We start from the raw sequence: 23307 nt of genomic DNA on the forward strand, positions 1-23307 counted from the left end.
CAGGGTGGAGTAGCCGAGCCCTGGTCGCAGAGCTTGAAAAGGGGCTTCATGACACTGCCCACGCCTTGCTGGGCACAAGCTCCTTGTCTCTCCAGGCTGGGATAATGGTCAGTCTTGGGGCTGGTCTATTTGCTCTGAACCCCTGATCCATGAATAGCACGTCAGGATCAAGGCACATGCAGGATGGATGGAACAGCCATGAGGACAATCCTTCCAGGAACAGCAGTGTCCCTAGGACACGAGAGCTGATTCCCGGACGCTCCTCCTGTATCTCAGGGTCTCCCTAGAGAGGAGCCAGTGACTTTTCTCTGAGGCCCATGTTCTGCATCTCACAGAGGTTTCAGTCTCTCAGGCCCCAGCCAGGCCTGGTGCTCACTGTTAGTGCTTAATGCAACCGTGCAGAGCTGTGGCTGACAGTCCCAGCTCCTTCCCCCTGCACTGGCAGCTCTGGGAAAGTGTGGCCGGCTGGGTCCAAGCTGGGAGGACACAATGGAAACGTGGCTCTTCTAGTCTCTCCTTTGCTGCCCTTCCACGGGGTTCAGGGGCAATTCCACCCCAGACCGTCCCATTCTACTCACCTCCAGGAGGTGCTGCAGCTTCTCCATGGTGGGGGTCTCCGTCAGCAGGCCCCTGAGCAGGATGTCCAGGCTCTGGGAATAGATGTTGTACAGAGCCTGCAAGAAGAGGAAGCACCCATCAGTCATGGGGCTACACCAGTCAGGGGACAATTAGGAGGATTCTCCAGGAGCCCTGGCAAGACTCAAAAGGCACATCCTGGCCTCTCCCATTCACATCACTCCAGGGACACTTAGCAAGAGTTCATGGCCGGATGCCTGCTGCCTCGTCAATCCTTGTTCTTAGCAGTTCTCTGTGCAGAGCCTGGTACCCAGCAGAGTATGGACCAGCCAAACTGCAATGGGTGGGAGGTAGGATCGCCGGGAGAGTCCAGGCAGGAGATCAGAGAATGAGGAGAGGAGGGAAGGCTGGGATCAGCCAGGGAGGGGTAACGCAATCCCCTCTGGAGGGAAGGGGCCCCCCTGCCAGTTTGTCCCGGGCCTGTTCCCAGCTCTGCCCACCCGTCCCCTATTCTCAGCAGCTCCATCAAAGCGAGGGAGCAGGGACCAGAGCCTGCTCCTGCTCCTGGGCCAGAGAAGTAGGATCAGGACCTACCCGGCAGTGTGTGGTGTCCTGCCCAGTGCCCAGGGTGCACATCCTGCTCAGAAGAGCCCGCAGGAGGCGAGATTCTAGCTCCAGGGCAAGCGGTGGCTTCAGTTTGCTGGAGAGGAGCCCGTGTTACACTTTGCAGCACCAGCGTGGCGCTGGCACTGCCATGGCCATGACACCCCCCCCCCCCGCCCACAGTGATCCCCTCCCTACCTTCCTGGAGTGAAATCAACCCCCCGGCCAGGAAAGAGGGGACGCTCCCGCCTCCTCTGCTGGGGGATGGGAACAGTCACAGCCGGGGGGAACCTAGGCGGGGGAGGAGCTGTGACTCCCGGCTCTGGGCCCGGCTCTGGGTCAGCACCAGGGTTAGGGCAGCTGGACCGGAGGGTCCTGGTACCTGAGGCTGCAAACTGCGGCCATGGAGCTGGGCATGATGGAGCTCGGCTCTGACGCACCAGGGAGATTTTCAATCAGCTCCTGGGAGACCCCAAGGAAACAAAACTGCATGTGAGACTCAGGCCCTGCAGACGCACTGGCACTTCCCCGGGAGGAGCCCAAAGTGCTCTGCAGAAACAGCCAGTGTCACCCCCACCCCCAACCAGCTGGGCCCCCCCATTCCTCCCGTCCATCAAACTTCCTTCCCCCTCTTCCCCCCCAACTCCGCCCTCCCCTCGCCCACTGCCAGCTCCCCATCAGTGTCACAATTCTCCTCTTCCCTGCTCCCCAGCCCTCTGCCCCGAGGGGACCCCCTGTCTTCTGCTTCCTGCTCCGGCCCCACTGACGCTTCCTCCCATGTCTGGCTCCCTCGCCCCAGGGCCGGGCACGGGGTCCCACTCACCGCAGGGCTCTCCACGAGGGCTGCTTTGGAGACCGGGGGCTCCAGGGTGTCCCGCCCCTGCTTCTGTGCCGAGAAGCAGAGACGCGGCACAGCCTGGAGGAAGCGCAGCTGTTTGGCCCTGTCCACCACCAGCTAGGAGTGGGGTGGGGGGAGAGAGAGCCTGTTACATAGGGCCCTCCCCGCCCAACCCAAACCAGCTCCAGGGCTCAGGACCTCCATGGGGCTGGACAGGGAAAGCCGCCCCCTTCCCGAAACCCGTGTCGCCCTGCACAGACATGGGGTTGGAGAAGACGGTTACTCACCTGTAGTAACTGTTGTTCTTCGAGATGTGTTGCTCCTATCCATTCCAGTTAGGTGTGCGCGCCGCGCATGCACGGCTCTTCGGAACATTTTTACCCTAGCAACACTCGGTGGGTCGGCTGGGCGCCCCCTGGAGTGGCGCCACTATGGCGCAGGATATATACCCCTGCCGACCCATCCGCTCCTCAGTTCCTTCTTGCCGGCTACTCCGACAGTGGGGAAGGAGGGCGGGTCTGGAATGGATAGGAGCAACACATCTCGAAGAACAACAGTTACTACAGGTGAGTAACCGTCTTTTCTTCTTCGAGTGATTGCTCCTATGCATTCCAGTTAGGTGATTCCCAAGCCTTACGTAGGCGGTGGGGTCGGAGTTAGATGTTGCAGAATGCAAACTGCTAAGCCAAAGGCTGCATCAGCTATGGACTCTTGGACCAATGAGTCAAAAGTGTGGATCGAGGACCAGGGAGTTGCACGACACATCCCCTGAAAGGGTATGTGAGCCAGGAAGGCAGCAGAGAAGCCTGAGCCCTGGTGGAATGTGCAGTAAGATGGCTCCATGGAACATGGGCCAAAAATCCAGGAGGTGCGGATGCACAACGTCATTGAATATGAAATCCTCTAGGAGGAGACAGGTAAGCCCTTCGTCCGGTATGCCGGTATGACAACGGTTTGGGGGCATTACGAGAGGGCTCTGTCCTCCAGATATAGATTGCGGACGCCCTACGGACGTCGAAGGAGTGCAATTGTTGTTCTCCTTGCAATGAGAGTGGCTTCGGAAAGAAGACCTGAAGGAAGACATCCTGGTAGATATAAAAGGCCGACACCTCCTTAGGGAGGCAGGGCGGACATGGTAAGAACTGCCCTTGTCCTAGAGGAACACATTATACTGTGGGCCTATTGTGAGAGCCTGAATCTTGGAGACTCGTCTGGCCGTTTGAAAGGCTACAGGAAAACCGTCTCCCAGGACAGGTATATCAATGAGCATGCTGAGATTGGCTCAAATAGGGCAGGCATAGACTGGTTAGAACCAGGTGAGGACCCAGGTTTATGGCGGGGCCCCACTTGGGGGGTATAAACGCTCCAAGCCCTGAGGAACCTGATGGAATGGATCGGGACCTCGGCGGGAGAAACATTGCGTGTTTCGAAGCAACAGGAGAAACGCGTCCACTTGGCCAGATACATTAACCGAGTGGAAGATTTTCTACCACCCCGGAGAATCCTGTAGACCCGAGGCAGAACCACGTAACTCGGAACGGGTTAGCCACGCAGCAGCCCTGTTGTGAGGTGCAGGGAGTACAAGTCCGGGTGGTGAAGCTCGCCGTGATCCCGCGACACGGGGTCTGGGCAAAGAGGGTTGGCTACCGACAGGTGTAGCAACATGGTGCACCAGTGCTGCCCGGGTTACGCTGGAGCGATCACGATCAGGTGCGCTCTGTCCCTGCGGAGTTTTAGCAGGACCCTGTGAACCAGCGGGAACAGTGTAAAGGCGTACAGCAGATGGCTGATCCACGGCCTCAGGGAAACCCCCCCAAGACCGAGCCTGGGGAGAGGCCTTGGAACGAGGAGAACTTCTTTCTCTCTTCGTTCTCGCGCGAGAGCGAGGAGGCTATGCGGGAAAAGCTCCACGTCCGGAAAACGGAATGGATAATGTCCGGAGGAAACGACCACTTGCGAGACAGGAAGGATCTGCTGAGGCGATCCGCCAGCTGAGACGCCTGGTACACAAGGCAGACCGGTCTCAGCTCTCGGACATTGATGTGTAAGGCCATCTCTCGCGCCGACCGAAGGCCGTGAGTGCGAAGCCGAGCCAGGGGAGCACCCAGCCGAGAGATGGGGTGTCTGTCCGGAGGGACCCCGAGGGGTGAATGGAACAGCCTCCATGGATACACCAGGGAGGGCGCTGACTCCCGGTCGAGGGAGCCTAGGATGCTCGGGGGGAACGAGACGACCACGAGTATGGTATCTCTGCCCGGGTGGTACACCCAGGTGAGCCACAATTGAAGTGGACGGAGGCGAAGCCTGGCATGTTTGGTTACAAACGTGCAGACAGCCGTGTGACTCAGGAAACCTAGGCAAGTGCGAGCCAAAGTTGTCGGGAAGGACCGTAGGCCTTGTACAATCGTTACCCTCGCTTGAAACCGAGGCTGAGGTAAGCAGGCTCTGGAGAGACTGCAGGCCAGGGCGGCCCCAATGAATTCTATTCCCTGTGTGGGAATGAGAGTGGATTTTTCCATTGATCATCAGGCCTAGACACGGGAATAGGTCCGTGTCGATGCCCACACGACTGGTAACTTGGGCCTGGTGGTCCTTGAATGAGCCAATCGTCTAGATACGGAGAACGTGTATCCGACGGTGGCGAAGAGACGCGGCGACTACAGCCATGCACTTTGCATACACTTGGGCTGTATAGAGGCCAACCGGGAGGGCCGTATACTGGAAACGACGGTAGGCCCCAAACGAGGGCACCTTCTGTGTGGAGAAGAAATAGTGATGTGAAACATGCGCCCTGCATATGGAGGGCGGCGTACCAGTTTCCGGGATCCAAGGATGGGATTGACGTCCCCCCTGGGTACCGTGCGGAACTTATCTGCATCGTGACTTGTCACGGTCCCGCAGGTCTAGGATAGGTCTGAGACCTCCCTTCGCCTAGGGGATAGGTTTCGTCCTTAGGTACCTCCTGTACCTTTGGGGTCCGGATTGATGCCCACGACCGCGTAAGCCACGCCCGCTGGCAAAGTACTGACTTTGGCAAGGCGCAGGGAAAGAGCGGATACGCAGGGGACGGCAATGTCGGTTCTGAATTACCGGCGTGTGTATGCCAACAGAGAGAGAGCTCAAAGCGACCCTGCTGCCCTCTAGGCTTTGCCGCTTAGGGCCAGTGTTTCCAGGGAACAGGCCTTTGTCATTGAAGGGCAAGTCCTGTACAGTGTGCCGCAGCTGCGAGGGAAGGCTTGATAACTGGAGCCATCTTGTGGCCACCCCCGAGGCCAGAGCGGGAGTTCTGAAGAACCGCCTCTGTAAATTTGGCTGCCACCCATAGTAGCGGCTAAGCAGGGCTTGCCAGTCTGCCACACGAAGTTGCAGGGCCCCCGCCGAGTATATCTTACGGCCCAGTAAGACCATACGCCTAGCCTCCTTAGATATAGGGGCTGGTGCGTTTGGATTAGAGGAGGGCCCGAGGAGTATGTTCCTGCCCCCCCTATCCGGGGAGGAGGAAGAAGAAAGGCCAGGGAGAAGCGGGTCCTGTGTGGGCTCGCGCTCCTGGACGACCTCCTGATCCGGCGGGATCGGGGAGCTCGGTGGATGAACCGGGGCTTGCTCCATACCGGTCGGAGGGGGACAGCCAATTGTCACCTCTGGCATCCAGAGCTCCGACGGAGCGGAGCGAGATGGGATCACTGGTACGCCGCTGGCGTGGTAGGACACCCAAGGCGTCCCGAATGACCACTGATAGGTCTCCTGGAAGATTCTGGAGGGCCCATCGGAAAACAGAGTCCTACGCATAGGAAGCGTCCGCACGGAGCGACACTGATGCGTGTCTGGATGGCCCTGGAGGAGCTGAAAAGCCCATGGTAGAGTCTGCGTCTGTAACTGACGTCACTCGACGCTGCGCCCGGGATCGGTACCGGGATGGATCGGTGCTGCGGGACGCTGACCGGTGCCGCGAGTACTACTGGTACCGACATGGAGAACGGTGCCGAGACTGAGAGCGGCGTCGGGACCTCGATCGGCAGGACCGAGAACATCTGCGGGACCGCGATCGTAAACGGTGCCGCTCTGCGGTGCCGACGGAGGGTGGACTGATCAAGGCAGGCTTGCCGATTGACTATGTAACCCGCACCGGCGGTGCCGGGGGTTGAGGCAGCGCAGGCTCTGCCCCTGCCAGCAACTCCCTCGCTGTGGAAATGTTTCCGGTGTGGAGGGAATAGTGAGCTCGACCACAGCTCGCACCACAGACGCCACTTCATAGCGAGCTCGACCACGGTCCATACCGGGGAGCTTGCCAGCACCGGACTCGACGGTCCTTACCTGGCCGGAGTTGATGGTGCGGATATCGTCGATGCACAGCAGACATCGGTGCCGGGCGATCCGACTGAGCATAGCGCTCGGCTGCGGAGCAGGTGGCTCGGACGCAGCTTCCTAGCAAGCCCGACCACGGTTAGTACCGGGGAGCTTACCGGCACCGGACTCGACGGCTCTTGCCTGGCCGGAGTTAATGGTGCGGATAGTGCCGATGCCGCGGCAGACATCGGTGCCGGGCAATCCGACTGAGCATCGCGCTCGGCTGCGGAGCAGGCAGCTCGGATGCAGCTTCAGAGTGAGCTCGACCGCAGTCCGTACCGGGGAGCTAGCCAGCACCGGACTCGACGGTCCTTACCTGGCCGGAGTTGATGGTGCGGATATCGTCAGTGCCGTGGCAGACATCGGTGCCGGGCGATCCGACTGAGCATAGCGCTCGGCTGCGGAGCAGGCGGCTCGGACACAGCTTCCTAGCGAGCTCGACCGCGGTCCGTACCGGGGAGCTTTGCAACACCAGACTCAATGGTTCTTACCTGGCCAGAGTTGATGGTGTGGATATCGTCGGTGCCGCGGCAGACATCGGTGCCGGGCGATCCCACTGAGCATAACGCTCGGCTGCGGAGCAGGCGGCTCGGACGCAGCTTCATAGCGAGCTCGACCACGGTCCGTACCGGGGAGCTTTCCAGCACCGGACTCGACGGCTCTTGCCTGGCTGGAGTTAATGGTGCGGATATTGTTGGTGCCGCAGCAGACATCGGTGCCGGGCGCTCCGACTGAGTATAGCGCTCGGCTGCGGAGCAGGCGGCTCGGACGCAGCTTCAGAGCGAGCTCGACCACGGACCATACCGGGGAGCTTTCCAGCACCGGACTCCACGGCTCTTGCCTGGCCGGAGTTAATGGTGCGGATATTGTCGGGGCCGCGGCAGACATCGGTGCCGGGCGAGCCGACTGAGCATAGCGCTCGGCTGCGGAGCAGGCGGCTCGGACGCAGCTTCGTAGCAAGCTCGACCACGGTTCGTACCGGGGAGCTTTCCAGCACCGGACTCGACGGCTCTTGCCTGGCCGGAGTTAATGGTGCGGATATTGTCGGTGCCGTGGCAGACATCGGTGCCGGGCGATCCGGCTGAGCATCGCGCTCAGCTGCGGAGCAGGGACGTCGGCGACGGTTGGTGCCGAGAGGCCTTAGCGGTACCGGCGATCCGGTGCCGAGGGAGCGCTCCTTGAAGATTAACCAGCGCTCAGCGCCGAGAGCGGAGGAGCAAGAGCTGCCTCCCTCAGGAGCTGCTTGAGGGGAAAGTCCCGCTCCCCTTTGTTCTCAGATGAAAGGCCTCACAAAAGCGGCACTTATCTGTGTGGTGAGATCCCTCGAGGCACTTAAGAGAGGATCTCTTGTCGGCAGCGGCTTATGGCCGGCCGAGCATTACACAACCCTGTGGACCGGGCATCGGACCCGGTACCGGGTGAGGGGAAGGGGATAAACCCCGAACCCCTGTAAAATAAATACTATTCTACAAACAAAATAAAGTTAACTACAACTGTAAACAGAACGAGAGAAACTACGAGTAGCTACGGAAGTGGAGGTCAGTTAAGCTGCGCTCCACTGTTCCAACTGGCCATCACGGGCGGGAAGAAGGAACTGAGGAGCGGATGGGTCGGCAGGGGTATATATCCTGCGCCATAGTGGCGCCACTCCAGGGGGCGCCCAGCCGACCCACCGAGTGTTGCTAGGGTAAAAATGTTCCGAAGAGCCGTGCACGCGCGGCGCGCACACCTAACTGGAATGCATAGGAGCAATCACTCGAAGAAGAACTGGGATAGTGTCTGCGAGTAGCGGAAACCTTGGCCTGTGTGGGACAAATGTCCCCACTTTGGGGTGCCAGATAACAGAGGAGCTGTGTCCCCCCATTGCGGGTGAGGGATTCTCTGGGACAAGCCCTCCTGCCTGGGTGGGGATGGAACAAGGAGGAGGACAGACTGGGGGGCAGCGCAGCTGGGGGATTTTTGTACCTCAGCTCTGCCCTGGAGGGTCAGTCATCATTCCCTTGGGGAACACCACTAGTTACCCCTCTCCATTCTGAGAATTTACCATAAATTCCTACCCTTTGTTCCCTGTCTTTTAACCAGTTCTCAATCCATGAAAGGACCTTCCCCTTTATCCCATGACAACTTAATTTACGTAAGAGCCTTTGGTGAGGGACCTTGTCAAAGGCTTTCTGGAAATCCAAGTACACTATGTCCACCGGATCCCCCTTGTCCACATGTTTGTTGACCCCTTCAAAGAACTCTAATAGATTAGTAAGACATGATTTCCCTTTACAGAAACCATGTTGACTACTGCTCAATAATTTATGTTAATGTGTCTGACAATTTTATTTTTAACTATTGTTTCAACTAATTTGCCCAGTACCGACGTTAGACTTACCGGTCTGTAACCTCTAGAGCCCTTTTTAAATATTGGCGTTACGTTAGCTATCTTCCAATCATTGGGTACGAAAGCCGATTTAAAGGACAGAATCTAAGAATGATTTGCGATTGTCAAATAACAGGCAAATTGAATGACTTAATGAAAGATTAGCGCAGCACTATACAGACTGCAGAAAGAAGATATACTCTGCCACCCCGGGTAGGTGGCAAAGAGAAGGTAGTTTGGGCCTTCCCTCTGTACCTAGTGGAATACTGACAGTGTTCATTCACAAATTAGCTATCCAACCTACTTTCCTTTTTTAGGGTGTGAGATAAAAATACTTCTTGTTGGAGGGAAAAGTACCTCCCTGTGATTCATTTTACCATGTGTTCTGTTTTTCTGATTACTCATGGAATTTCTTTTATGTTCCTCAGTTTACCTGATAGATGAGCAAAAAGGAATCTCTAACCAAGTCACTAATAACAGCTGTGACAACCAAGAGTTCTTAATGAGTTAAAAACATCTTTCAGTGGGTCATTAGCTCATCCATTACAGAATCCACCTGCAATAAGAATGACCTCTTCTCAATCACAGAACATAACTGGATCATAAGCACCTTTTATCAGCTTCCCACTCTTGTTTATTATAACATCCTTCTGTAGACACCTTTCATTCATTTTGAGGGGTCCCTTCCCTGGGTGTCCGGGCTATATTAGTAGGGTCAGGGTAAAAGATTGCACACTCCATCTGTGACCAGGGGTCCAGTGGGGGCCAGCTGAGGTTACCCAGTTAGGGTGAACTGCAAAGAATGGGGCAGATAATCCCCAAAGCTAGTGGATATTTTCAATACTTGGATTTACCAAGACAGCATGAACCAGCTTCTTTATTACCTCACTGATTGTCCATAAACCAGCAACACAGTCCCCTTAAAGTAACCCAGCCTCAGGCCTCCATCCAGGTACCCAAGTCAAATATGATGAAAATCTTATTTCATTATATAAAAGAAAGGATCAGACACATTTCCTCCTAGGTTAATGAATATTCCAGATCTTATCCAAATACACGCTACAGCCAGTTCTTGTTAACTAAACTAAAATTTATTGAAAAGAGAGTGTGGTTAAAAGATCAATACATACAGACATGAGTTCAGTTCTTGAGGTTCAGGTACATAGCCGAGATGGTGAGTTTTGTAGTTGCGAAGAGTTCTTTTAGAAATAGTTCATAGGTTATTGTCCAATATCATTGCAGGGTGTCCCACTTTAGGACTGGGATCTCAGTCCTCCTGGCTTAAGCTTCCCCTCAAGCAGATCTGAGATAAACAGGATCAGTATTCAAGGATCTTTTATACAGTTTCAGGTCGTCTTTGACAAGTTGGAGTCCCTCGGGGAATAACAGGCCCTCATTTCCTGGGCATCGCTGTTAATTATTCACACAGATTAACACAAGGCCATTTATCCATCAGGCAGTCATATGTAAATGCACAAAAACACAAACGTTCTCTCCCACGTCTTTAAAGCTTGGCTTTGGGGTCTTTAGCCTGCAAGTTGTTTAAACCTTTCTGGCCATAAGTTATATTTTGTATAAGATTTGTTGCAATCATATAACAGTGGTAGCAATAATGTTTTGCATGATTATATTTTAATTAGACAAGGTCACACCATCATTTTTCCTTCACCCATTAGATTCAATTGAAGGACAAAGAAGATTTTAGTTTCAGTGCGTATAGGGCAATAAATATAGAGGTGCACAAAAAAAAGGCTTTTGATTAGTATATAAAAGAATTATGAGAGTTTAACATACAAAACTCACACAAATTACATACATAAATACATATATTAACATATATAAATGATGATATTTGCTAAGGTATGGATGGAAGGGTGAATTGGATGGGATGGATGGGTTGATTGGATGGATGGGGTGATTGGATAGGTTAGATCAGAAAGATGGCTGGGTAGGGATGGAAGTGATTCCTAGGCTTGGTGTACAGCCAGTATCCCCTCCCATGTTCACAGCAGGGTCAGGGCAGGTCTCCAAGGAGAGACAGGAGCTATTGCTTGCCTGTTTCTTCTCAGTGCTGAGAAGAACAAGGAGTAATGGTCTCAAGTTGCAGAGGGGGAGGTTTAGGTTGGACATTAGGAAAAACTTTTTCACTAGGAGGGTGGTGAAGCACTGCAATGGGTTACCTAGAGAGGTGGTGGAATCTTCTTCCTTAGAGGTCTTTAAGGTCAGGCTTGACAAAGCCCTGGCTGGGATGATTTAGTTGGGTTTGGTCCTGCTTTGAGCAGGGGGTTGGACTAGATACCTCCTGAGGTCCCTTCCAACCCTGAGATTCTATGATTCTATGATCCATGTGGGTGACTCAGTGGGAAGCAGCAGGGGAAGTCTAGTCTTGCCCTGATGCCCTGTCAGTGTGCCTCAGCCCCACCCTGGATGGACCCCCAAGGGTCAGTCCTAGGACCAATCCTATTCAATTTATTCATAAATGATCTGGAGAAAGGGGTAAACAGTGAGGTGGCAAAGTTTGCAGATGATATTAAACTGCTCAAGATAGTTAAGACCAAAGCAGACTGTGAAGAACTTCAAAAAGATCTCACAAAACTAAGTGATTGGGCAACAAAATGGTAAATGAAATTTAATGTGGATAAATGTAAAGTAATGCATATTGGAAAAAATAACCCCAACTATACATACAATATGATGGGGGCTAATTTAGCTACGAGTCAGGAAAAAGATCTTGGCGTCATTGTGGATAGTTCTCTGAAGATGTCCACGCAGTGTTCAGAGGCGATCAAAAAAGCAAACAGGATGTTAGGAATCATTAAAAAGGGGATAGAGAACAAGACGGAGAATATATTATTGCCCTTATATAAATCCATGGTATGCCCACATCTCGAATACTGTGTACAGATGTGGTCTCCTCACCTCAAAAAAGATATTCTAGCACTAGAAAAGGTTCAGAAAAGGGCAACTAAAATGATTAGGGGTTTGGAGAGGGTCCCATATGAGGAAAGATTAAAGAGGCTAGGACTCTTCAGCTTGGAAAAGAGGAGACTAAGGGGAGATATGATAGAGGTATATAAAATCATGAGTGATGTTGAGAAAGTGGATAAGGAGAAGTTATTTACTTATTCCCATAATATGAGAACTAGGGGTCACCAAATGAAATTAATAGGCAGCAGGTTTAAAACAAATAAAAGGAAGTTCTTCTTCACGCAGTGCACAGTCAACTTGTGGAACTCCTTACCTGAGGAGGTTGTGAAGGCGAGGACTATAACAATGTTTAAAAGGGAACTGGATAAATTCATGGTGGCTAAGTCCATAAATGGCTATTAGCCAGGATGGGTAAGAATGGTGTCCCTAGCCTCTGTTCGTCAGAGGATGGAGATGGATGGCAGGAGGAAGATCACTTGATCATTGCCTGTTAGGTTCACTCCCTCTGGGGCACCTGGCATTGGCCACTGTCGGTAGACAGATACTGGGCTAGATGGACCTTTGGTCTGACCCGGTACGGCCGTTCTTATGTTCTTATTCAAACATGCAATGCACCCATCCACTAATGATGACCATTTACTCACTCGAGTAAGCCCAGCGACTTCAGCAGGACTATCCAGCTGTGGGAGTGCACCCCAAGGTGAGTAAAGTTTTCACAGTTGGGCCCTTAGTGAATCATTCTCCTGCCATCCCAAGTGAGTTTGTATCTAGGGGTCTGTCCTGGGGCTTATTTACATATTGTTCTGGTTTTTTAAAATCATTTAATAATTATACTTATTAATTATGGGTCAAAACATTTAAAAAAGAGAAAATCCATAGGCAAGAGTGTTTTGTTCAGAAGATATCCTGATGGAGAAAAATATAAGGAAAAAGGATACAGCAGCCACCACCTTCTCTCCTGGACCCAAGCCCCTTGTCTAATAGAGATGGACTCCAGCCACAGAATTCAAATCTGGATCCAGATTTCCATACCCACCGCCCAAGTTCAGGGGCTGTTTGGATCTGAGGATCAAGTTCAGTCCATTATAAAAAGAAGGGTAATTGTTAAATCTGGATCCTGGTTCAGATTTCAAACACCCAAAGATTTGAGGAGTATGTTCTGGATTTGGGTCAGATCTTTTTCTGCTCTACAGACACTGCTCAAACCCAATGGGCCATTGTCCATCCTACCGGCCTGCCTGTGTGCTCTGTCATGGAATGTCTCCCAAACCTGCACCCCCCAGTCCTAAACCCCTGCCTTTGTCAGCAAACAGCCACTAATTCACATAGCCCCTTCCAGAATCCCCTGGCTCAGGCTCTTACCCACAGAAGGTCTCTCTGAGCTGTACTCACTAACCCTGCTCCCTCTGTAGCCCTTGGGTCTCAAGAAACCCAAGATCCTGCTGCTCCCTCCACACCACCGAGCCAACAGGCACAGAGCTGGGGACACGCCCCTTATTTATACTGGGGCTCCGCCCATGGCCACACCACCCAACCTGCCCCCAGTGTGATTTCACCGAGAGACGCTTTGTGATGCGGTCCCCATGGCAACAGCTGGTGGGGTCACCACAACACCTGGAGGGATGCTGCTGCCCATCCTGGCCCCATCCCAGTGCAGTCTTGATAAGAGCAGAGGGATGAAGGGCCCTCCCCTCACCTGGGGGTTTCTTACCACCAGCTACCACAGTTATGTCGGCATAGCCCTCTAGCCTAGATGTGGCATAAACTGACAGGAGCTCAGGAGCTGGTGCAGGAACACACCCTCCCCAAAGGACATTAACTACGTCAACCAAAGCACTCTTCTCTTGGTATAGCTGCATCTCACTGGGGGTTTTGTCGGCAGGGCTATGTCCCGGTGTGTGGGTTTTCCCACATCCCCACTGACATTGCTATGCTGGTTCAAGTTTTGAATGTAGACCAAACCTCAGTAAAGAGGCTGAAGGCTTCATTTTACAGATGAAAAGCAGGAAAGTCCAACCCAACTCAGTGTTTCTCACCCTCTTCAGGTGGCCGACCCCTTCTACAAAGTGTTTTACAACTCTCTCTCCCCCGGCAACATTTACTGTAAAATGATATCTGTGATAGCAGTTATAAGGCAATAGAATTGATTTTTGTGCGTCTGGAGTGGTGGACCAGGAATTCTTGATCTTGAAGGGTGAGTATGTGCAGGGAGAGGGAAATTTTCTTTGCTTTAGGTTGTAACACAGTTTTCAATGCCCTCCTCATGACCCTCCTGATTGCCTTTTGTGGCTCTTCCTGGGGACTGGACCCACCCATTGAGAAATACTGCTCTAAATTAACATCAAGTAAGACCTTGTTAGTCCACCCACCTCAGAGCTGCTCAGATGGGGAATCTCATTCAATTCATAAAGTAAACTGGACAGATCAAAGACTCCAACTTTTCAATACGATCTTTTAGATCTCACCTTTATGCTCCTAATCAAGAGTCCCAGCAATATGGACTCAGGCTGCCAACCCGAGAAACTTCAGACCTGAGTGGAGACACCCACCTCAACTCAGGGGCAGGAAACCCAGTACTTTGGAAAGCAGGACTTAACGGATATTAAGATTGTACCCTGGATATTGAATGACAAATCTACCACTCTCCGACCATGGCCACTGACAGCAACTTGTGACCACACTGACCAGTATTCAAAAGCCTTCAACAGAGTCAGAGGAAACAGAGAGAAGTTCCCGCCTTGCTGCCTGAAACGCAAAGCAAGAGTGATGCTAGGTCTGGCCTGTCCTCGGATCAGAACCCAAGACTGGCAGGTGATCCCTGCGGGGAAATGTCTTAACTAACCGGTGTTTCCCCCGCTCACTGACAGTAACACAGACAAGACAAGATGGAGCCTTTGACAGACCAGGTGCCCGTTGTTAGCCACAATGCACCACACCAGGCCCCAGCGCGCGGTTACTCACATCAAATCCAGGCAGGGAGGTGGCAAACTGGAGCAGGGCTGTGCTGGTCTGTCCGGCCCTGGCTCTCTCCTGGGTGTTGTTTGCCAGGAGAGAGAGATGGACGTGCTGTGGGAGAAGGAGGCAGGGGAGGGTCAGCGGGCAGGCGTACACGCTCTACAAACCAGCCTCTCCCCCTCCCCAAGGGGCTCAGACTTTGTGCTCAGGGTGGAGTAGCCGAGCCCTGGTCGCAGAGCTTGAAAAGGGGCTTCATGACACTGCCCACGCCTTGCTGGGCACAAGCTCCTTGTCTCTCCAGGCTGGGACAATGGTCAGTCTTGGGGCTGGTCTATTTGCTCTGAACCCCTGATCCATGAACAGCACGTCAGGATCAAGGCACATGCAGGATGGATGGAACGGCCATGAGGACAATCCCTCTGGGAACAGTAGTGTCCCTAGGACACGAGAGCTGATTCCCGGACGCTCCTCCTGTATCTCAGGGTCTCCCTAGAGAGGAGCCAGTGACTTTTCTCTGAGGCCCATGTTCTGCATCTCACAGAGGTTTCAGTCTCTCAGGCCCCAGCCAGGCCTGGTGCTCACTGTTAGTGCTTAATGCAACCATGCAGAGCTGTGGCTGACAGTCCCAGCTCCTTCCCCCTGCACTGGCAGCTCTGGGAAAGTGTGGCCGGCTGGGTCCAAGCTGGGAGGACACAATGGAAACGTGGCTCTTCTAGTCTCTCCTTTGCTGCCCTTCCACGGGGTTCAGGGGCAATTCCACCCCAGACCGTCCCATTCTACTCACCTCCAGGAGGTGCTGCAGCTTCTCCATGGTGGGGGTCTCCGTCAGCAGGCCCCTGAGCAGGATGTCCAGGCTCTGGTTATAGGTGTTGTACAGAGCCTGCAAGAAGAGGAAGCACCCATCAGTCATGGGGCTACACCAGTCAGGGGACAATTAGGAGGTTTCTCCAGGAGCCCTGGCAAGACTCAAAAGGCACATCCTGGCCTCTCTCATTCACATCACTCCAGGGACACTTAGCAAGAGTTCATGGCCGGATGCCTGCTGCCTCGTCAATCCTTGTTCTTAGCAGTTCTCTGTGCAGGGCCTGGTACCCAGCAGAGTATGGACCAGCCAAACTGCAATGGGTGGGAGGTAGGATCGCCGGGAGAGTCCAGGCAGGAGATCAGAGAATGAGGAGAGGAGGGAAGGCTGGGATCAGCCAGGGAGGGGTAACGCAATCCCCTCTGGAGGGAAGGGGCCCCCCCTGCCAGTTTGTCCCGGGCCTGTTCCCAGCTCTGCCCACCCGTCCCCTATTCTCAGCAGCTCCATCAAAGCGAGGGAGCAGGGACCAGAGCCTGCTCCTGCTCCTGGGCCAGAGAAGTAGGATCAGGACCTACCCGGCAGTGTGTGGTGTCCTGCCCAGTGCCCAGGGTGCACATCCTGCTCAGAAGAGCCCGCAGGAGGCGAGATTCTAGCTCCAGGGCAAGCGGTGGCTTCAGTTTGCTGGAGAGGAGCCCGTGTTACACTTTGCAGCACCAGCATGGCGTTGGCACTGCCATGGCCATGACACCCCCCCCCCCCCGCCCGCAGTGATCCCCTCCCTACTTTCCTGGAGTGAAATCAACCCCCCGGCCAGGAAAGAGGGGACGCTCCCGCCTCCTCTGCTGGGGGATGGGAACAGCCACAGCCGGGGGGAACTTGGCGGGGGAGGAGCTGTGACTCCCGGCTCTGGGCCCAGCTCTGGGTCAGCACCAGGGTTAGGGCAGCTGGACCGGAGGGTCCTGGTACCTGAGGCTGCAAACTGCGGCCATGGAGCTGGGCATGATGGAGCTCGGCTCTGACGCACCAGGGAGATTTTCAATCAGCTCCTGGGAGACCCCAAGGAAACAAAACTGCATGTGAGACTCAGGCCCTGCAGACGCACTGGCACTTCCCCGGGAGGAGCCCAAAGTGCTCTGCAGAAACAGCCAGTGTCACCCCCACCCCCAACCAGCTGGGCCCCCCCATTCCTCCCGTCCATCAAACTTCCTTCCCCCTCTTCCCCCCCAACTCCGCCCTCCCCTCGCCCACTGCCAGCTCCCCATCAGTGTCACAATTCTCCCTTTCCCTGCTCCCCAGCCCTCCGCCCCGAGGGGACCCCCTGTCTTCTGCGTCCCGCTCCGGCCCCACTGACGCTTCCTCCCATGTCTGGCTCCCTCGCCCCAGGGCCGGGCACGGGGTCCCACTCACCGCAGTGCTCTCCACGAGGGGTGCTTTGGAGACCGGGGGCTCCAGGGTGTCCCGCCCCTGCTTCTGTGCCGAGAAGCAGAGACGCGGCACAGCCTGGAGGAAGCGCAGCTGTTTGGCCCTGTCCGCCACCAGCTAGGAGTGGGGTGGGGGGAGAGAGAGCCTGTTACATAGGGACCTCCCTGCCCAACCCAAACCAGCTCCAGGGCTCAGGACCTCCATGGGGCTGGACAGGGAAAGCCGCCCCCTTCCCGAAACCAGTGTCGCCCTGCACAGACATGGGGTTGGAACTGGGATAGTGCCTGCGAGTAGCGGAAACCTTGGCCTGTGTGGGACAAATGTCCCCACTTTGGGGTGCCAGATAACAGAGGAGCTGTGTCTCCCCATTGCGGGTGAGGGATTCTCTGGGACAAGCCCCCCTGTCTGGGTGGGGATGGAACAAGGAGGAGGACAGACTGGGGGGCAGCGCAGCTGGGGGATTTTTGTACCTCAGCTCTGCCCTGGAGGTGCTGCTGGATCACCGTGATGGGGGACGAATCCTCCTCCTCCTCCTCTTCTTCCTCCTCCTTCTCCTCCTCCTCCTCAGGCCACGACACCTGGGCACTGGGGGTGTCTGCACCAGGGAGGGAAGGAGAAAATTCAATCCCTTCTGCTGCTGGGGGGATGCAGTGGACAGAGAAGGCTCCATGTTTCCACTTTCTCTGTAAGGCGCCCCATGGCAGCGAGGGCCCCACCCTGCCCCTCCCAGAGACGCCCTCAGCCCCATCAGCCTCAGGGCCCCGTGGCAGTCAGCCCCCCCCCCCCCAACATGATCAGGGGAGGCTGGAGCTCCCCGACTCCGCCCAGCATCCCCTGCCATCGGGCGTGGCTGTGCCACCCCCACTGGTGTCAGTGGGGCTCACGTGGGTCAGTCCCGGCGCCTTGGCGAGCCGATGGGCACAGGGTGTTACTAGTCCCCCACCGCCCCAGTCCTCCTCCCTTTCCCCTGGGTCTCCCCTCACCTCCAAAGAGGGAGCCTAGAAACTCTGGGCTGCCTGACCCCACGGAGGAGCTGCTGGCCCCGCAGGAGTATGCGGAGCTGCTGGGGTTTGTCGCGCAGTCGCTCAACTCCTGTTCTGGGCTGGTGGGAGGCTCCTCTGTGGCCAGTGTGGTAATGGTGGGAGGCTCCTCCGTGCCGAGGGTGGGGCTGGCGGGAGGCTCCTCCGGGGCCAGGGTGGGGCTGGCGGGAGGCTCCTCGGGGGCCAAGGTCAGGCTGGTGCAGGGCCCCTCAGTTGCCATGGTGATGGACGGCTCCTGCTGGGCCCTGAGGCGCAGCTCCTGGCACCTTGGCTTCCTGCGAAGGAAGCCCCAGAGCTGACTTCCCCGGCTCCTGCCCTCCCCTGGCTCTCTCCTCCACAGCTGTACCCGGGGCCACCTCCATTTCGGCCCAGAAGGTGCCTCAGGGTCAGCTAGGGGAGCTGCTGTCTTCCTCCCCCTCCAGCAGGCGATGCAGCTCCTCTCTTTCCCCTGGCCACGAGCCTCTTCCCCGCCTGCGGGGACAGAGGGGCCGCTCTCCTCCTGGGCAGGCTGGCTGATGTTTGCTGCTGGCTCTGGAGCCACTTGCCCGGCCTTACTCCTCAGCATCTGCCTGATTCGCTCCATCCTGGAACTGAGTGGGGAGCAGCCATGAGTCTGGCTTCGAAGCAGCCTCTCATTAACGAGCCTGCCTGCTCCCCTGCCCACCTCCCCTCTGCTGAGGCAATTTCTCCTCCCGACATATCCCACCCCAGGGCACAGGAACCCTCAACCTGGGGAACAGGTGTCAGCCAGGTTTACTGAGCTTCTTAACCCTTTACAGGGAAAAGAGACATTAACCCTTAACTATCTGTTTATGACACACCCGTTGTAAAGCACGCTGAGTCTGTGGCTGGGGAGCTGACGGGAGGTGTTATATTTCCACCTCTATTTTGGTAGCACATCCGATGACCTTGGAAACTCCAGGACGGTTCTCAGAGTCATTTTGTCTGGCTGAATCTGCAGCATGAGGTTTGCCGTGGCAAGAGGGGGATTCACACCGACCCGAGGGAATGTGCCCCAGAAGAGCCTGGGGTCACTGCGCCTCAGTATATTGTTACTATGCTGATGATTCATTAGGTGTGAATAGGGGTCCCTGGGACACTTCCAATGGTGGCATAAGAGCACAAGTCCCAACACCAGGGCAGGCTGTAACCAACCAGGGCACAAACCCCTAAGTGGTTGCGAGTGCCAACTCCTCGGGAACAGAGTCCCAGACGGTCCCCCGGGTACTCCAGTCTGCTTTGCCTCCCGCTGTGTGATAGAGAGCCCCTCACACCAAGGATCACAGCAATGTTCAGTTACTCTGAGTCCCAAAGAACCAGCCACTTACCCCAGGTCAGTTGCACCTTAGATCTCACAGCAAAGCCAACACTTGCAAGCAATCGCATAATAAACTATACGGAGATATAGTAAATAGGAAAAGTGGCCTGTGGCTTGGGACACGGAGCCAGCTCCCAGGGACACCCGCAGGGCTCCAGTCAGGCCAGGAAATGGTGGCATGTGTGAAGCTGGGCTGGATTCAGCTCCCACTTACTCCAGGGACCTCTGGGGACTCCCTGCGGACTCCCCCTGAATTACGGGGATCAGGGTCGGGCCCTGACTGCCCAACACCGGGCTCTGGGCCATGAGGAGCTCGGGGGATAATGCACCCACATTCAAATCAACCCCTTTGGCCACTGCCTGCTGCCTGTGCCGCTGGTGTGAATCCGGAGTAGCCCCACTGGAGTGCATGGAGTCACTCCAGATTGAGCGGCTGGAACCCGGAGCAGGATGTGGCCTTTTGTTTCTAAAGCTCCTTCCATGGGGGAGACTCAAAGTGATTTACAAACACAGGGACAATCCCGACTCTTCTGACACCAGCAGCCCACTGGCTCCAACTGCACGGCTGGCAGCAGGGCAGGGAGAAGTGTTTGGTCCTCCTCTGTAGGGGTCACTTCACCCGCCACAGAAGTGTGGCCACCTCTGGGGAGGACAAGCACTGTTTAACTGCTCACAACAACACAAGGCAGAACAGGAAGTGTCCTGGCGAGACACACAGTGCTTGGGGCATTATCCTTTGCTGTAGGTCAGCTGGCCGGCCACCTGGAGACAGACAGGCCGGTGTGTGACTAAAGGAGCTGCCTTACCTCATCCTGCTGGAGGATCTGGACTAGGCGGGAGGCCACAGCAGCTGGCTGGACCCTGGCTGCCTGCATGATGCCTGCCATGATGTCCTTGTGGCCTCCCACATCTGCCAGCCGCAGGAGGTTGGAGATCTGATGGGGCACACCTGCAGAGCAAGCAGCTGGTTATTACCCCCCGGAGCTGCCTGGGGCTGGGAAGGGGCCAGCATTCCCCTGGTAACTAACGGGCAGGACCTGAGCGAGGTCTCAGCTCAGCATCACTCAGGCTCTCAGCTAGAGATAGGCCTGGACAGTGACCTGCCCTCAGACACCCCCAGCTCTGGGTGAAATGGAACCTCAATCCAAACTGACCCTGCACTCAGAATGGGTTTGGTTCCCCCCAAACAGCTAAAGCCCAGGGGTGAGTCTGACCCGATTCCTCCCTCACTCCTCATCCCAACCGGACACCCAGGGCCAGATCCCACTGCTTTGGGCAGTTGGAAATTCTCCTGCCCTGGTCGCTGGGTGTCCCTGGGCTGGGCAGAGGCCACTCCGTGGGGTTGGGGACCAGGGCCTGCAGTGCACACGATGCCCTCGGCAAGGGCAAGAGAGGACAGATGGTTCCAAGATTCCTTTGCACCCATAAGTGCTAGAAACCAAGTTTCTAGCCAAGCAAAAGTCAAGACTCGGGGCAACGATTGCAAAGTAGGGGCCCCAATTCCTGGCACACGCAGGGCCCTGCCTCTGAGATGGGATCCAGAGGGTATCCCTAAACCAGCTGGGGAGCAAAGCAGGAGAGACCCTGCCTCCTGCCCCAATCCCTCCTGATGTCACTTCTTGGAGTGGTTCCTCTTACCTCCACAGGGCCGTCCCACTGCATCAGCCATTCCTCCTCCTCCACTCCACACTCGGTACAAATAGATACTTGGTCAGTAGCACTGGCAAGTGGTGAGTTCAGAGAGTTTCTCTGCGTATCACAAGGGGGAATAATTACAGATGGGCTTGAGCCAGTGCCCCTGACCCGAGCACCTGAATGCTGGAGACGTTTGGGATCCAAACTGGGATCTGGCTCCAAGTTTCATGGTTCTCCCTTTTCTCTGTAACGGATCAAACCAAAACCCCAGATCCAGACACCCCCAAATGCATTATGGGCTCAGTCCAGTCTGGAGTGGGCAAGAGCTCATCACACAAGAACCATGATCACAACGGACACAGATTGACTCCCCTCAAGTCAGCACAGAGGCAGAACACCCCTCTTGCCCCTAGAGGGTCCATCCATGGTGAGGCTGAGGCACACTGACAGGGCATCAGGGCAAGACTAGACTTCCCCTGCTGCTTCCCACTGAGTCACCCACATGGATCATAGAATCATAGAATCTCAGGGTTGGAAGGGACCTCAGGAGGTATCTAGTCCAACCCCCTGCTCAAAGCAGGACCAAACCCAACTAAATCATCCCAGCCAGGGCTTTGTCAAGCCTGACCTTAAAGACCTCTAAGGAAGGAGATTCCACCACCTCCCTAGGGAACCCATTCCAGTGCTTCACCACCCTCCTAGTGAAAAAGTTTTTCCTAATGTCCAACCTAAACCTCCCCCTCTGCAACTTGAGACCATTACTCCTTGTTCTTCTCAGCACTGAGAAGAAACAGGCAAGCAACAGCTCCTGTCTCTCCTTGGAGACCTGCCCTGACCCTGCTGTGAACATGGGAGGGGATACTGGCTGTACACCAAGCCTAGGAATCACTTGCATCCCTACCCAGCCATCTTTCTGACCTAACCTATCCAATCACCCCATCCATCCAATCAACCCATCCATCCCATCCAATTCACCCTTCCATCCATACCTTAGCAAATATCATCATTTATTTATGTTAATATATGTATTTATGTATGTAATTTGTGTGAGTTTTGTATGTTAAACTCTCATAATTCTTTTGTATACTAATCAAAAGCCTTTTTTTTGTGCACCTCTATATTTATTGCCCTATACGCACTGAAACTAAAATCTTCTTTGTCCTTCAATTGAATCTAATGGGTGAAGGAAAAATGATGGTGTGACCTTGTCTAATTAAAATATAATCATGCAAAACATTATTGCTACCACTGTTATGATTGCAACAAATCTTATACAAAATATAACTTATGGCCAGAAAGGTTTAAACAACTTGCAGGCTAATGACCACAAAGCCAAGCTTTAAAGACGTGGGGAGAGAACGTTTGTTTTTTTGTGCATTTATATATGACTGCCTGATGGATAAATGGCCTTGTGTTAATCTGTGTGAATAATTAACAGCGATGCCCAGGAAATGAGGGCCTGTTATTCCCCGAGGGACTCCAACTTGTCAAAGACAACCTGAAACTGTATAAAAGATCCTTGAATACTGATCCTGTTTATCTCAGATCTGCTTGAGGGGAAGCTTAAGCCAGGAGGACTGAGATCCCAGTCCTAAAGTGGAACGCCCTGCAATGATATTGGACAATAACCTATGAACTATTTCTAAAAGAACTCTTTGCAACTACAAAACTCACCATCTCGGCTATGTACCTGAACCTCAAGAACTGAACTCATGTCTGTATGTATTGATCTTTTAACCACACTCTCTTTTCAATAAATTTTAGTTTAGTTAACAAGAACTGGCTGTAGCGTGTATTTGGATAAGATCTGGAATATTCATTAACCTAGGAGGAAATGTGTCTGATCCTTTCTTTTTTATAATGAAATAAGATTTTCATCATATTTGACTTGGGTACCTGGATGGAGACCTGAGGCTGGGTTACTTTAAGGGGACTGTGTTGCTGTTTTCTGGACAATCAGTGAGGTAATAAAGAAGCTAGTTTATGCTGTCTTGGTAAATCCAAGTATTGAAAATATCCACTAGTTTTGGGGATTATCTGCCCCATTCTTTGCAGTTCACCCTAACTGGGTAACCTCAGCTGGCCCCCACTGGACCCCTGGTCACAGATGGAATGTGTGCAATCTTTTACCCTGACCTTACTAATATAGCCCAGACACCCAGGGAAGGGACCCCTCAAAACGAATGAAAGGTGTCTACAGAAGGATGTTATAATAAACAAGAGTGGGAAGCTGATAAAAGGTGCTTATGATCCAGTTATGTTCTGTGATTGAGAAGAGGTCATTCTTATTGCAGATGGATTCTGTAATGGATGAGCTAATGACCCACTGAAAGATGTTTTTAACTCATTAAGAACTCTCGGTTGTCACAGCTGTTATTAGTGACTTGGTTAGAGATTCCTTTTTGCTCATCAATCAGGTAAACTGAGGAACATAAAAGAAATCCCATGAGTAATCAGAAAAACAGAACACATGGT

At 54.1% G+C, this 23307-nt stretch overlaps 1 protein-coding gene and 1 long non-coding RNA gene across 3 annotated transcripts in view; both read right to left on the reverse strand.

The window, feature by feature from the left end:
- LOC123353287 (maestro heat-like repeat-containing protein family member 2A) overlaps positions 1 to 23307 on the reverse strand; it is a 133393-nt gene that overhangs the window by 101607 nt on the left and 8479 nt on the right. Inside the window, exons 2-3 of one of the 2 annotated variants that reach the window (XM_044994288.1) lie at positions 20836 to 20946; positions 20004 to 20146 (exon numbers count right to left, since the gene is read on the reverse strand). In XM_044994288.1, coding sequence (XP_044850223.1) covers positions 20004 to 20146; positions 20836 to 20866 — 174 coding nt within the window. In that variant the 5' untranslated portion in view covers positions 20867 to 20946. Of the gene's footprint in view, positions 1 to 14621; positions 14680 to 20003; positions 20147 to 20835; positions 20947 to 23307 lie in introns of those variants that run through there. The other variant, XM_044994290.1, reaches the window with a different exon arrangement.
- Positions 14691 to 16578, reverse strand: LOC123353295. The gene is made up of 3 exons (XR_006574453.1): positions 16384 to 16578; positions 15400 to 15495; positions 14691 to 14726 (listed from the first exon to the last, which is right to left on the reverse strand). It is a non-coding gene; the product is annotated as an uncharacterized LOC123353295 (long non-coding RNA).

The sequence above is a fragment of the Mauremys mutica genome, chromosome 19 (assembly GCF_020497125.1).
Source record: "Mauremys mutica isolate MM-2020 ecotype Southern chromosome 19, ASM2049712v1, whole genome shotgun sequence".
NCBI lineage: Eukaryota > Metazoa > Chordata > Testudines > Geoemydidae > Mauremys > Mauremys mutica.